Source organism: Lytechinus variegatus, chromosome 19 (genome assembly GCF_018143015.1).
Source record: "Lytechinus variegatus isolate NC3 chromosome 19, Lvar_3.0, whole genome shotgun sequence".
Taxonomy (NCBI): domain Eukaryota; kingdom Metazoa; phylum Echinodermata; class Echinoidea; order Temnopleuroida; family Toxopneustidae; genus Lytechinus; species Lytechinus variegatus.
The window spans coordinates 17,387,841-17,402,206 of record NC_054758.1 but is presented as its reverse complement, the minus strand read 5'-3'; the positions used below and the strand labels follow the sequence as shown (position 1 = coordinate 17,402,206).

Below are 14,366 nucleotides of genomic sequence, written 5' to 3'. Positions count from 1 at the left end.
ACATTTCACATTATCTCCTCTTGACCTTGACATATGAGGGGTGAATTTTATTTTCCCATGACATATGTTGTGCTCAGAAGGAGGTAAGATGCAATTTGAGAGATAATGGGGAAAATGTGAAATTTTGTGTACAAAACAAATGGAAGGTTGTCCACAAAATCTGTGATGCTGAAGCATAGTGGCCAATTTGAAGATCCCCATAGAAAGAGAGTAAAAGATTTTAAAATGTCCATAATTTGCTTATTCCTTTACTGATTTTATGGAACTTGTTTTGAATTGTTCCTCTCATTTTTATACTCTTTCCAATAAGATTACTTCTCTTCTTGGGTTTTGGGTGCCTTTAAAATGCCCCTAACATTTGCCTTGGAGAATTGCTGTGCCCTTTTCATTTTGATCCATTTGAACTGAAATGCGCCATGTAGAAAAGGTCAGGTGGCCTTGCTCTCAAAATTATGCAATTTCAGGGGTCTGTTGCAGGAAGAGGTGCGTTTAAACGCAAGTCCAAAGATCACTCGCAAGTTCCAAATGAGCGCTGATGATTGGTTGAAAATCAAGTTGCGCATGATTTTTAGAGTTGAGATTGATTGCTACTCTTTCTGCAACGGGCCCGAGGCCCGATAACTACATATCTTATCTAAATTTTAAGAAAGGTAATTATCTGACAAGTGACATGCTGCGATACAAAGCTAGAGAGGGGAAAAGGTACATTTTTGATGGGAAAGGAGGGACTTTGTGAGGATTTACTGAAAGTGGAAGATTTCCCAGCAAAAGCAGGAGATTTGGAGTCTCTGAATGCCATATAAATAGAAGCCTTTTATTTTTTATTTTTTTATCTGGTATACCTGCATTGTTCTACATGAAACCAAGCAACAGACCTGTGTATGAGCAAATAATTCATCTTTTCATGTTAAAAATGAGGCGAGAACACTTGATTAACATGGTAAACATCAAATATCCCTAACACGTTTAATATCAAAGAAACTTCACAACACAGATCGCATGCCACAGACCTGTACGTAAGCAAATAATTCATCTCTTCTCGTTAAATAATTAGGCGAGGATAGTTCATAAGCACGGTATATCCTGAACACGTTATCAGGACAACTTTACAGCACAGATCGCATGCCACAGACCTGTACATAAGCAAATAGTTCATCTTTTCAGTTTGCAAAATTATGTGAGAATAGTCGATACACATGGTATATCTCTCACGCATTACAGAGGTAACTTTACAACACAGATCATATACCATAGTATTTTTTTTTAATTAAAGCAATTTTTTTTGTAATATATTAAAAAGTTAATATACATCACACATAATAAAAGCAACTTCTAGACCCAGATAACATGCTGTCGATATAAATACTGATGGCTTAGTTTTGGACATGAGAAAACTTCATTCATGTAAGAGCTGTAATGACTGAAGGTTTTGAAATAATGAGTCCACTGTTCTGAACAGTAGACTCATGAATAAAATAGTGTACTAGACTATGGCAACAGGTGTCAATTTTGCACTGTGACACAAGCATGAATCAATACTTGATTTTTTTTACATACGAGCTAAAATAAGCATAATTTATACATGAAATCTGCACAAACCATGGGTTCGAATGATGGCTATCAAAACCGCTTTTGTGAATTCGGACCGTTGCTTTTTTTCTTGCATATCAGCACATACTAAATCTACATGGTAAAAAATACATGTTTGCTACTAGGGGGAATGTAACTGAGGGAATACCTTGGAAAAAATGATGACCTCTGAAATATGATTCTAAATGCAAGAAGGATGGTATTTCATAAAGCCGTTCGTATGATTTTACGCACACAAACTATGACCAATCAATACTAATTTCATGCAAAGACATGAACAGAAATTCAAATGATTTGTTTAGAAATAACTACATACAAATCCAGAGCCTTATCTTACAAAGAGTTGCGATTGATCCAATCAATCACAACTATGGACCACCAGCAATGTCAACATCTATTATGCATGTTTGTTCAAAATATTTTCTAACTATTATGCATATATCAGGCATTCATTGTTTTCTTGGAAATTTACTGTGCTCCTCTTTGTTGACAAAGGAAATTGTGCAAATATCCTGGAGAAAAAATTATGACACTAATGTATTTCCATAGTTACGATTGATCGGATCAATCGTAACTCTTTGTAAGACAGGCCCTGGACCCAGTAACATTAAAAGATCAAAATTCACCATTGATGATTTTTTTGTACATCTTGCCATAGACCAACAAATACAATCAATCATGTAATTAATTGTATCTTTTTATGTTACAGGGCTCTGCTATCATGCCAAACTACACATATGAGCTTTAAAACGGAATTTGCTATCAGAGAAAAAGCAGAATGAAAAAGGAATGTCAAAGATTTTTTCAATATTTTATAGAGATAAAATATGTATGAACCTAAAACAGGGGAAAACCAATACATTTGAGGTGAATACTCACTCATTGGTTGCTGTGATTTCTTCCTCTACCCTCGATGATTGCAGCATTCCATCTTTCTTCTGTAAAAAAATATCATTTCATGAATAATAATTTGTTTCATAAATCAAATGATAATAATGATGATAATGGTATATTTACCCAGGGTAGCCACTTCAGTTCCAAAACCTGTTTTCCCAGCGGGCCCTGCTATTATTATTACCCGGCTAAGCTAGGCTACCTATTCAGGTGCACACAGCTTTTTGAAGAATTACTTCCTGCCCGTACCCATTTACCTCACCTGGGTCGAGTGCAACACACTGCGGATGAATTCCTTGCTGAAGGAAACTACGCCATGGCTGGGATATGAACCCACGACCCTCTGTTTTCAAAGTCTGGAGAATAATCCACTGGGCCACGACGCCCCACAATAATAATATGGATGGAGGGCCTTTTAGCAGTGCATTATAAAAATGTATTTTGGTCTGCACGATTTGCCTGTGCAATATCAGAGATTATAGCATGATGCACAAAGATCTGAAGAAATAATGCCCCTAGGCTTATGTACGAATCTGACTGTGCAATGTTGTGCCGTAGTGTCATCAAAAGATTGATCGATAGGGATAATATAATCATATTAGTCTTGTCTGCTAGTGGAATTATATGGACATGGTGGACAAAAGCATGATTTTTTTCCCCGGACCTTTGTATATGTATAAGGATTGAAAATAGGGTATACTCCAAAAAATCTGACTGCAGGAACAGTGAAAAAATGGGTGAAAATGTCAGAATTTACGAGTTTCAACTGGTCTGATATATAGACTATTGCCAGTGCAAAACTCAGGAGTAGTGCATTATTTTGCATTTGCTTAGTTCTTAAATTCAGACCCTTGGATGGCTTTTCTTCCTGGGATACCAGGGCCCCATCTTACAAAGAGCTAAAATTGTACCGATCAATCACAACTATGGACGGCCAGCAACGTCAACATCTATTATGCATGTTTGTTCAAAATAGTTTGTAATTATGATGTATATTGATGCATTCATTGTTTTCTTGAAAATTCAGTGTGCTTCTCTTTGTTTATAAAGGACATTGTGCAAATTTCCTGTGGAAAAATTTTTGACACTGATGGATTTCCATAGAGTTACAATTAATTAGATGAATCGTAACTCTTTGTAAGACAGGCCCCAGAAATGTTCCACTATTTAAGGTCAATGTTGCATAAATTCCTCAATTCATATTGATCCTAACTCATAGAATATCTCTTGAATTCCATTCTGTTGGGAACAAGGGATGCCCATCCCTCCCTCCCACCCCCTCCCAATCCACATCTAGTGGGGGCGTGGTTACCCAACAGGTGAACTACCAAGTTTATCATACCTGGACGACGACCACCTTGACAATGACGAACTCAGGGATCATAATGGGGGCTTTGAAGTGGAAGGCAAGAGCGACTAAGAGATGGAGGATGGCCACGAGATTGCGTGAATGGATAGCTGTAAGATGAAAAAAAAAGAGTTAATAATGCAAACATTAAATTGAAAGCCTCTGCAAACCCACTTTGAAAATACCCTTCACTCCTCCTCATAACATGCATTGAAGTTAAATGTTGTTTTTTCGAGATATCCTGCAGAGCCTGAGGAAGAGGAGGAGAAATAATATTTATAGTGTAGTGGTTGTGACTTTTGCATTTCAATACAAGGGTTATGAGTTCAAACAAGACTCCATAATTGTAAAAATACATGTAGCTACAAGAAAATTATAATCTGAAGAATCCTCCCCCATTTTAAGATGTTACGAATAACTGCGCTCTACAGAAAAAATTATTCTAAAAAATTGCCTTGCATGATAAGGCTCCAAATTTATAACTCCACATTACAAAATGTGGATTTTTCCACAAAGAAACGTGTCTCTGTTGGTATTTCTTTCTCAGTATGAATTTGCACAAGACAAACTTGGTTAACCAATCTAGTATTTACTCGGCATAGCATGTTTTACTGCATATACAAATTGCTATGTCTATCCATCACCATTTCTGCACGTCATGACACTCCTTCCAGTGGCTCACTTTATTCATCATCCCAGTATAGCTTCCTGTATCAGCTACCAAAGGGATTTCTCCATCAAGTATGAATTATTACTTCAGTCACATCGATGAACCCGACTCCAGACTGATCAAATCTACTACATTATTACCAATGGCACATCATCAGTCGGTTTTAGAATCAGTTTCGGTTAGAGTAACATCAACGAAACTGACTCCAGACCGATCAAAGCTATTACGTTATTACCAATGACATATCATTGGTCGATTTTGGAATCGGTTATGTTGGTGTGAGCGAGAATTGTGCTGCATTAACACTACAGAAACTGACTCCAAACCGATCAAAGCTATTAGGTTATTACCAATGACACATGATTGGTCGATTTTGAGTCGGTTGACTGTAACATCAGGCAAACTTATTCACTTACCATCCACGCTCCACTTGTCCTTATTCCATCTTGGTAGGTTAAGGAGTTTGTTGACATAATCCAAGATGGACTTGATTTTTTGTTTCTGGAAGATCTCGGACTGCATCACCTCACGCACTTCAAACTTGATCCCTGCCAATTTTTCTACAAAAGGGAATAAATATGAACATTAATATTACAATATACATAAAATACACATCAAATAGGGTGGTACGTAAGAATTATACCACAAGGTACTTTTGGAACTGTTCCAACATGCCCGAGGCATAGATGAGGGCGTTTGGACCTTTTCAAAGGTTACAAGTGTGTGTAATCATGACCTGGCAAAGTTATGTGTATTCATACAATTCATACAAAGATACCTGCGATTTGATTGGTTGAAAGCCATTCAATATTTGATCCATTTTGTGCTGTATGTAAATTTTATTTCCCATTGCACGGCGACCGTCCATTTTTTATTTTCCATTACTCGGTTGAGCTCTCTCAATCAGTGTGTACCACTGAGCATATGTGTCTACGTACATTTTGTATGTGTATGTGTGTGTTTGCGTGCATCAAAGTTAGCGCATAAAAAATCTTAAAGACAGGGAAACTGTTGGAAAAAAAGGAGTAGTTGGCCGGCCTGTTAGTCATCAAGCACCCAAATGGCTTGTAGCTAAGGGACTTAGCAGCTGTGCTTGGTATGACATTGAAAATAATAAAAATAAGCTTTAATACCTTCATTATTTTAACTGTATCTACAGTGCGTATCAAAAAAAAGTTTACACTTAGAAAAAATCCTGTAAAATTATATATTTGTAATATCCTGACGATTTTTCCACATTTTAGCATTGGTACAGATCCATTTAAGCAAGTGACGATATAACTGTCGAAAAATATTTCCGCTTGAGTGAGCACCACTTACTTTTGAAAAGTTGGTGAAAAATGATTTGCGCAGAACTTTGAAATAGTTATGCGAATAAAAGTAGACCTTAATCATGAAGAACACGTGGAAATTAGCTAGTAAAATTGATTTGAAGATATCTTTTACCTTTTTAAACTTGTTTCCTTGCCCAAAACAGTTTGAAGAATGCATTGCGCCCCACCCCACTCCCCCACACACCGAGTCCATCGTGACGATATTTGCTTTACACTGAGCTGTGATTTACATGAAATGGCTTAGGCTTGATTTTCATTTTGTTAATCATTGCCAAGCTTGTGTGGAGAACCAGGAGTAAAAAATGAAAAATGAAATGTAAACCAACTTTAAATGATAAATTTTGTTCAGATTCAGTTATGTCCTCAGATCTAGCTGGCACAAAAGGGTAAAGGTTGTGCTTACTAAGTGTTGAAATTTCAAATTTGGGCGGCAAAATTGTTACATAATGCTTGAATGTATCCATTTTATTTCAATTGGCTAAAAGTGCTAGGGAAATTTATGAGAAATGCTTCGCAGGGTTAGTTTGATTTCGCCCTTTCCCCTTGACACAGCGTGAAAACAAGCATTTCTGCGCAAACAGATTTCTGCGAGCTTTACAAAACGGACAGTGCTCACTCAAGTGTAATATTCTGTCAAAACTTTTACTTTCATTGGATAGATGAGACCCAAGCCCATAATTATATGTGAAAAATTACCCATATTTTGTATATTTTTTAATTCCCAGGGCCTTTTCAAACTGTAAACTTTTTTTTGATACGCACTGTATAAATTGCACACAAAATATTACATGCAATCTTACAAGTCCAATCTTTTTATAAAGTAATGTTTAAGACACAAATTAAAAGAGTAAATCAAATTGTTAATCATTATATATACAACATTCAACAAAGAGTAATTGTGGAACAAGTAGTCATGTAGGAAGATCATAACATAGGCAATACTTGTGAAAGCATGACAGCTCTTATTATTTAGATAATAATACGCAACATTTATATAGCGCTTAATACAAATGTTTCTAAGTGCTGCATATTATTACTGCGGCTATAGCACGGCTACCCTGATCGGGGGCATCGAGCATTCAAGGAATTTCTTCCTACCGGGTACCCATTTTCTACACCTGGGTCGAGAGTGGCAAATGTAGATAAACGCCTTGCCAAAGGACGCTAGTACTGTGGTGGGATTTGAACCCCCGACCTTGTGGTTCACAGTCCAGAGACTTATCCACTATAAGCCACAACACCTCTACATTTAGATTACATACCAACAAGGTTGCCCAGGATCTGACCGTCGTAAAGATCCTCTTCAAGATCTCGTACTATTATCCTCTGTTCCTTCAGTTCTTCATTGATCCATCTGATTAAAACCTGATGAAATTAAAGAGAGTGAACAAATAAAGGCTTAAGGAAAGAATACAATAACAAGGTTTCCTCGAATCTGATCGTCGTAAAGATCTTCTTCAAGATCTCGTACTAATATCTTGTTCTTTCAGTTCTTCCTTGATCCATCTGATTAAAACCCGATGAAACAAATGAGAGTGAAAAAGCGAGAGAATTGTAGAAAGGAGAGTAAACAAAATGAATACCCAAAAGAATTTCCATGTTTCATGGATCATAGACCAAATCGTTAGTATTTCACCATGACAATGTTAGAAAGTCTTGAGAACAAGGCAATCTGCTTGTTAACCAAACAGATACAATCGGTCTTAACATTTCATGCAGGTAAACTTACTTCAATAAGCTCTTTAACTTTAGGGGAATCCCTAGAATCTGGTTCTATCATCGACCGTTCCTCACCTTCCTCTGTGAAAGACAAATATAAACAAACAAAATATGTACCGGTATCCATGATGAAATATTATACAAATAATACACATTACCTCAAGTGGGAGTTAATAAAACAATCACAAGTTTTACTGGTAGTGACAAAATGGTTCCATATGAAATTTGCTCCAGTGACAACTGCTCTGCTGGAAAATCTGCATGTTAAGCCAAACATGAAACCTAACCTCCAAAAGTAAATAAACCTCAATATTTATCTTTACATTATTCTGAACCTCCCCTACTCTTTCTCGTCTATTTATATTTTTATGGGACTCTCACTGAATATTTATAGGAGCCTTCAACAAGCTTTGATTTTACTTTTGGCTCCCTAATATCCACAACTCTCATTTTCTTTATTTGTCATTATTTTAGAACCAATTACAAGAATACTTTCCAGTACCTTTTTCTATTGTTATATAATTGTGTATACATTTTTTATTTTACTATATTTATTTATGCTTCTCTATGAAAGTTTGTATCATATATTATTATTGTTTGTATTCAGTTTGGTGTTTGAAAATGTAAAATGTTGATATGAAAAAACCTTGAACCTAAAACTCTATTACAATCCTAACTCTAAACCTATGCCCCTTGAGATGTTAAGACTAGAGCAATTGTCACAGTCCTGAGCAACGATGTGTCACCAACAAGATATGTATACTACATGTAGATTACAATTCATGCTACCGCTGCGAACTTTGACCTGAATGCTATCACATTTTGTACAAACAGGAAGTGAATTACACTCTCATCCTGTTATCGACAATGTAGAGCTTGGGGATATTATTGTCAGTAATAAAGTAGCTTCTATATCATACATCCGCACTGCAATAACATGGCACCCGCTTGATACTAACATTTTTTCAAGATTGAAAAAATGTTACCTACATTGTTCATCTCACTCAGAATTCAGGCCATCACAAATTGAAAGTTTTACCACAAACTTCTTTCCCTAAGTCAGTAAGTCCTATAATGGTTCTTTAAAATTCCCTACATACATTTTTTTTAAATATCTTTTCAGGAAGCTGTACATTTGATAGAGACCAGCATCTTGGATGTCTTACAATCATCATCATCATCATCATCTTCATCATCATCATCATTATCATCATCATCATCATCACCATTATCATCATTATCATCATCATCATCATCATCATCATCATCAACATCATCATCATCAACATCATCAACATCATCATCATCATCATCATCATCATCATCATCATCATCATCATCATCAACATCACCATCATCACAACCATCTTGAACAGCAATTCAGAGGAGTTACGCTTTCATAACGGATAAACTAAAACCATTCTAAGCAAAACGGCAGATCTGGAATTGAAAGAAAAAAGTTGAAAGAAGATTGAAAGAAAAGAAAAAAATTGAAAGAAGATACATGTAATCCCTTTTTTATATAAAACTCCAATTACTCACCCATGACAAATGTTTCTGGATTGATATCAACAGGATTGCCAGGTGAATCCAAGGCATGTCTTCCAATATCATTGATATCATCTAAAAAAGACATAGAAAAATAAGGTAAGGGCAGGAGAGCAATATATAAAAAGACAAAATAAATAACTTGGTTCACCCATGTGTAAAGCTGGTTTTAAAGCCTGTTTTAGTTTTAGTACATTCCCCCAAAAGTGCATGTCTCAATTCATTAACATTATATGAGTGCATGTCCCCTAAATGGTTTTGGTGTGAAGGATATAAAATAAAAATGTGTTTTGTTGGATAGATTTACTGATTTTACATCAAAATTTATTTTGATTCAGGACCCAATCAAAATAGAATACTTGCATAATGTTTTCTTCTTTATATAAAACACATTCTCAACCATGGAATGGGCTGAAGATTTCAGGTCATTTAATCTTTGTCAGAAGGCCTCTTATATCCAATAACTAATTGTGTAAGGCATAGTGCTCAAACGGTAATTGAATCAAATTGAAAACATTACCAACATAAGGCACTACAGTGCGTATCAAAAAAAAGTTTACACTTTGAAAAAGCACTGGGAATTAAAAAATATACAACATGTGGGTAATTTTTTCACATATAATCTTGGGTTTGGGTCTCATCTATCCAATGAAAGTAAAAGTTTTGACAGAATGTTACACTTGAGTGAGCACTGTCCATTTTTGTAAAGCTGGCAGAAATCTGTTTGCGCAGAAATGCTCGTTTTCATGCTGTGTCAAGGGGAAAGGGCGAAGTCAAACTTACCCTGTGAAACATTTCTCATACATTTCCCATTGCACTTTTTGTCAATTGTAATAAATGGATACATTCAAGCATTTTGTAACAATTTTGCCACCCAAATTGAAATTTCAACACTTAGTAAGCACAACATTAACCCTTTTTGTGCCAGCTGGATCAGAGGACATTTAACTAAATCTGAACAAAAGTTTATATCAGACATCGCCAGCATTTGTCACTAAGATTTTATCATTTAAAGTGGGTTTACATTTCATTTTTCATTTAATACTTGTTTCTCCACACTTTTTCCAAGCCTGACAATGATTAACAAAATGAAAACCAAGCCTGAACCATTTCATGTAAATCACAGCTCAGTGTAAAGCAAATATCGTCACGATGGCCTTCGTGTGTGGGGGAGTGGGGTGGGGCGCAATGCACCCTTCAAAGTGTTTTGGGCAAGAAAACAAGTTAAAAACCTAAAAGATAACTTCAAATAAATATTATTAGCTAAATTCAACGTGTTCTTTATGATTAAGGTCTACTTTTCTTTGCATAACTAATTCAAAGTTCTGCGCAAATCATTTTCACTAACTTTTCAAAAGTAAGTGGTGCTCACTCAAGCGGAAATATTTTTTGACAGTTACATCGTCATTTGCTTAAATGGATCAGTACCAATGCTCTAATCGTCGGCCTTATGCCAAAAGGCCTTAACTGCTTTTGGCCATTCCGAGATAATGGCGTTTAAAGGTTTTGGCCTCTCTAATAATCAAAAGTTATTAAGTTTTACATGAAATGTGTTAAATTTATTATAAAATATTCAGAACCCCTAAAATCGGGTTAAGGCCCTTTTGGCATAAGGCCGACGTAATGTGGAAAAATCTTCAGGATATTACAAATGTATAATTTTACAGGATTTTTTCTAAGTGTAAACTTTTTTTTGATACGCACTTTAGATTTGAATTTGAATCCTTATGGCCGAAAAAGGCCTTAAATTCTAAAGGGCAAAACGCATTCAAGGACTATGCTTTTGTAATATTGTCTTTATCAAAGATAATTCGAGCATTTTGCCTTTTCACTAAAGCTATAGAGAAGCTTTAATAAAAGCAGAAAAATGAGAGAAATTTGTTTCTGAAAATTTTGTGAAAATCCCACGATAACACAACTTGTTTATGGGGTTTTAATGCTTTTAATTTTGTGATACTGTCATGAAATATGACAACAGCCTTGTTGTGAAGAAAAATTCTATAAAATGAGCACTGTTTTCTCAGAAAACAAATTTTACTCCACATGATTTAAGAAACTTCACTGAGGATTCAACACATGATCAGATAAACTCTTTTGAAATGATGAAAAATTATAGTCAGTTATAATGAAGAGAAAAGGTGAATTACTAGAATTTCATTACATAGCAAAAGGTGAAGCTGCTTGAATATTATGTCACAATATTATCACCCTTGAAAGGAACTATATGTGTAATAATTTATTTCTCGATGACTTTTATAGATCTTCATTAATTAAGCCTCTTTCTCGCACTTTCAGAACTGCAAATTACATCAGGTTGGACTTCCCCTATTTTCATTTTTTTTTTAGTTTTGAAAAATGCAGCTCATAATTATTTATTGGCTAATGCAAGTATTTTACAATTCACGATATTCATCAGCCGATTGAATTTATTATTTTTTTAAATTGGCACTGCTTGTGATATCGTCACACTCTCTTATACGCGTCTTGAAACTAGGCTACGAACAAAGAAGGAAAATGGTGACAAGATCTGCTCATCTTCTTACATTATTTTTCTTAATTTTGGGATTATTTCTAGTGTAAAAAAAAATGAATATACGTAATGGGGGGATTTAGTGTTACTCTCCATTTACATAATTGTGACGCTATGAAGATAAACATAATATTTTGGAGCAACATTGTTTTCTCCAAAAACTCTCCCTCGTATGTTAATCATGAACATAACTGGGCCTACCACCAAATCGTATTCATAACCTTGTTTATTGAATGAGTGCTTACCGCCAATGATAAACATGATAAAACTTTTAAAAGTAAATGGCAGTGAATGGACCAGTGCCAGTGGTTTATTCCAGGTGGCCTTATTTCATTATAATGCCAAAATTTGACTGCCTGAAATCAGAGCTACCAAGGGTCATGCATTATGTGTGAGACTCAAGCATTTTGGACTCTTGTTCATCCCCACTCACACAACATGTGAGGTTAGTAATACTAACCTCGCACAACGCATGTGGTTTCGTAGTGGACTTTGACGTTTTCATTCATCACACGAATGTGAGGGAACGAAAAACGCCAAACATTTCACTATTTCTCCACTAATGGAAATTTGTTTTAATGATTTAAGTTTTTTTTAAATGAATTGGAAATTATTTATAAAAGTGTTTTTATCACTTACCTCCAAGTCTCAACCAGGATACTCCGTTCGATCCGTCCTTAATACTGCGGTGGAAAGTACGCAAACAACAATCGAAAAGCAATTTTTCGTATCGAACATTCTCAATTCAAGTCGTCAGCGCATAATAGGAAATTGTACCAAAAATCAACAGGTTGAATCTCATGTATATACTTATTGGTAAAGTACGCCATCTTTTGACAAGATGATGATGAAAGTGGATTGAACGAGCAAGAAAATAATGCTGATCGCCTAGAATGCAGCTAGCTTGCAACACCGTAAACAAAGGTACGGTAGGCACTTAAGAACCAAGTTTGAAAGGACACTCGTAAAATTACGTCACTCTCGCGATGAATAATCATTAGATCGTGGTCGTGCGTGTTCAATAAAAACTCTCTGCATGCATGCACTCAGCGTGTATTGAACACGCACGACCACGATCTAATGAATATTCATCGGCGAGAGTGACATAATTTTACGAGTATCCTTTCAAACTTGGTTCTTAAGTGCCTACCGGCTTTGAAATAATATCGCGAGCCCTCTTTAGGCAAAAGTTGATATCAACGCTGATCAAGAGGCATCTACGTGAAGATCACGAAAAATGCTCTTATTTTATTAAAAAAAACAGCAAAGAGAATTCAACAAACGATCCATATGGTTCGGTAAGTGTCATAGCGCAAATATAATGCTTAGCTACGATGTAAAGTCATAGTTATTTTAGTAAAAAGGGTGTGAAAGATTCGCGTTCACCAGGTGCATTAGACCAAAAGCTTCGGTCTCTGTTTTGTTGGTTGTTCAGCTGAACTTCGTTGGCTTCACTCACCAAATACAGAGACCGAAGTTCTAGCGCGATCTGTACAGGGGACTCAATGGCCATATGTTTATGTACTTAAGATCGGATAAAACGGGGAAGTGAATTTGCGCGACAGCCGAGGTAAGTCACTGTTTTTGTTCCTTTTAACTTCATTTCTCTCCGTTTTTTGGCAATTGATGCCAAGAGGGAATATAAATTTGCACTCTGGTCACTATAATTTTCGAAATTTTTATTCATTAAAGACAAAAATTGAAAAGCCCCGACGGGGGGATTTTGCATTGCAAGTCCCCTAATGGTGGCTGCACGATAGCGAGCCGTCTGTGTACGAGGAGAAATAAAAAAAAATGTTAAAAAACTCCTCGAAACAGACGGCTGCCAGCTGTCTACAGGTGCATATGAATCCTTCACACACGAGACGATTTGAACCCTTGAGTGGTTCATCCCCTCAAATCTCTACCTATCCCCAGGCCATTGTACACAATGTCTGTGATCTCACTCAGATTCACAGAAAATCTCACGCATAGCTGGTCTTTGAACTTGGCATCTCTGTGAAATGAAAATTTGGGTTGGCTGTGAGCAGAGCGAGCTATAAATGCTAGCAGCGAGAACTCGCTTGCATCCCCGCACTCCCTGGCAGAGGACGAGAGGCTCAATCAAGGCGATGAGACAGTCGGAGCGAATGTGAAGAATGCGAAAATCGAAACCTATACCGGTAATTGCCTTCCCAGTTTTTCACGAAATACCAACAGAATACTCATTTAAAATGTATCATCCCGTACATTACCTTCCTTTGATTTCTTTTTCCTTCCTATTGTTGTGACTTTGTCGAGGAATGACTCCTCTTTCTTGTCTTTTTTCAGAGTTGCTTGGGTCTTCGCCGGAGAAGCCATCTCGTATTTTCAATGGTATAAATAATGAAGATAGCAGTCCAACTTTCAAGCGATTTGATGTCTCTGACTGAAATAACCGACTGATTTGATATGAATAAAATGGGCGTGGTCGATTTGTTTACATTCATCTCCACTCATTCAGGAAGTTGTGATAGATTCTAGTTAGAGGATACCCGGAGGATATATTTGTTCTTGACTTTGTAGCTAAAAGAAAACCACCATGGGTCAACATTATTGATGAAATGAAAGCAACTGTTATAGGCAATCATATTTCTGTCTGCTATAAGACACCATTTAAATAAGATTTACTTTCACAACGCAACATAATTTGCTGAATAGCTTAGAATTTCGAGAAAGTAAAGTGGCCTATATGTTTGTTGGTTTGTTTTTACA

The 14,366-nt window shown here is 36.1% G+C and overlaps 1 protein-coding gene across 1 annotated transcript in view; it reads right to left on the bottom strand.

Moving 5' to 3' along the window:
- LOC121406314 (beta-parvin-like) overlaps positions 1–14,013 on the bottom strand; it is a 28,566-nt gene extending 14,553 nt beyond the window's left edge. The window contains exons 1-8 of the mRNA XM_041597327.1: positions 13,868–14,013; positions 9,098–9,178; positions 7,566–7,636; positions 7,099–7,201; positions 4,919–5,062; positions 3,827–3,942; positions 2,470–2,528; positions 843–875 (exon numbers count right to left, since the gene is read on the bottom strand). Coding sequence (XP_041453261.1) covers positions 843–875; positions 2,470–2,528; positions 3,827–3,942; positions 4,919–5,062; positions 7,099–7,201; positions 7,566–7,636; positions 9,098–9,178; positions 13,868–13,973 — 713 coding nt within the window. The 5' untranslated portion in view covers positions 13,974–14,013. The remainder of the gene's footprint in view (positions 1–842; positions 876–2,469; positions 2,529–3,826; positions 3,943–4,918; positions 5,063–7,098; positions 7,202–7,565; positions 7,637–9,097; positions 9,179–13,867) is intronic.
- Between the last annotated feature and the right edge of the window lie 353 nt (positions 14,014–14,366).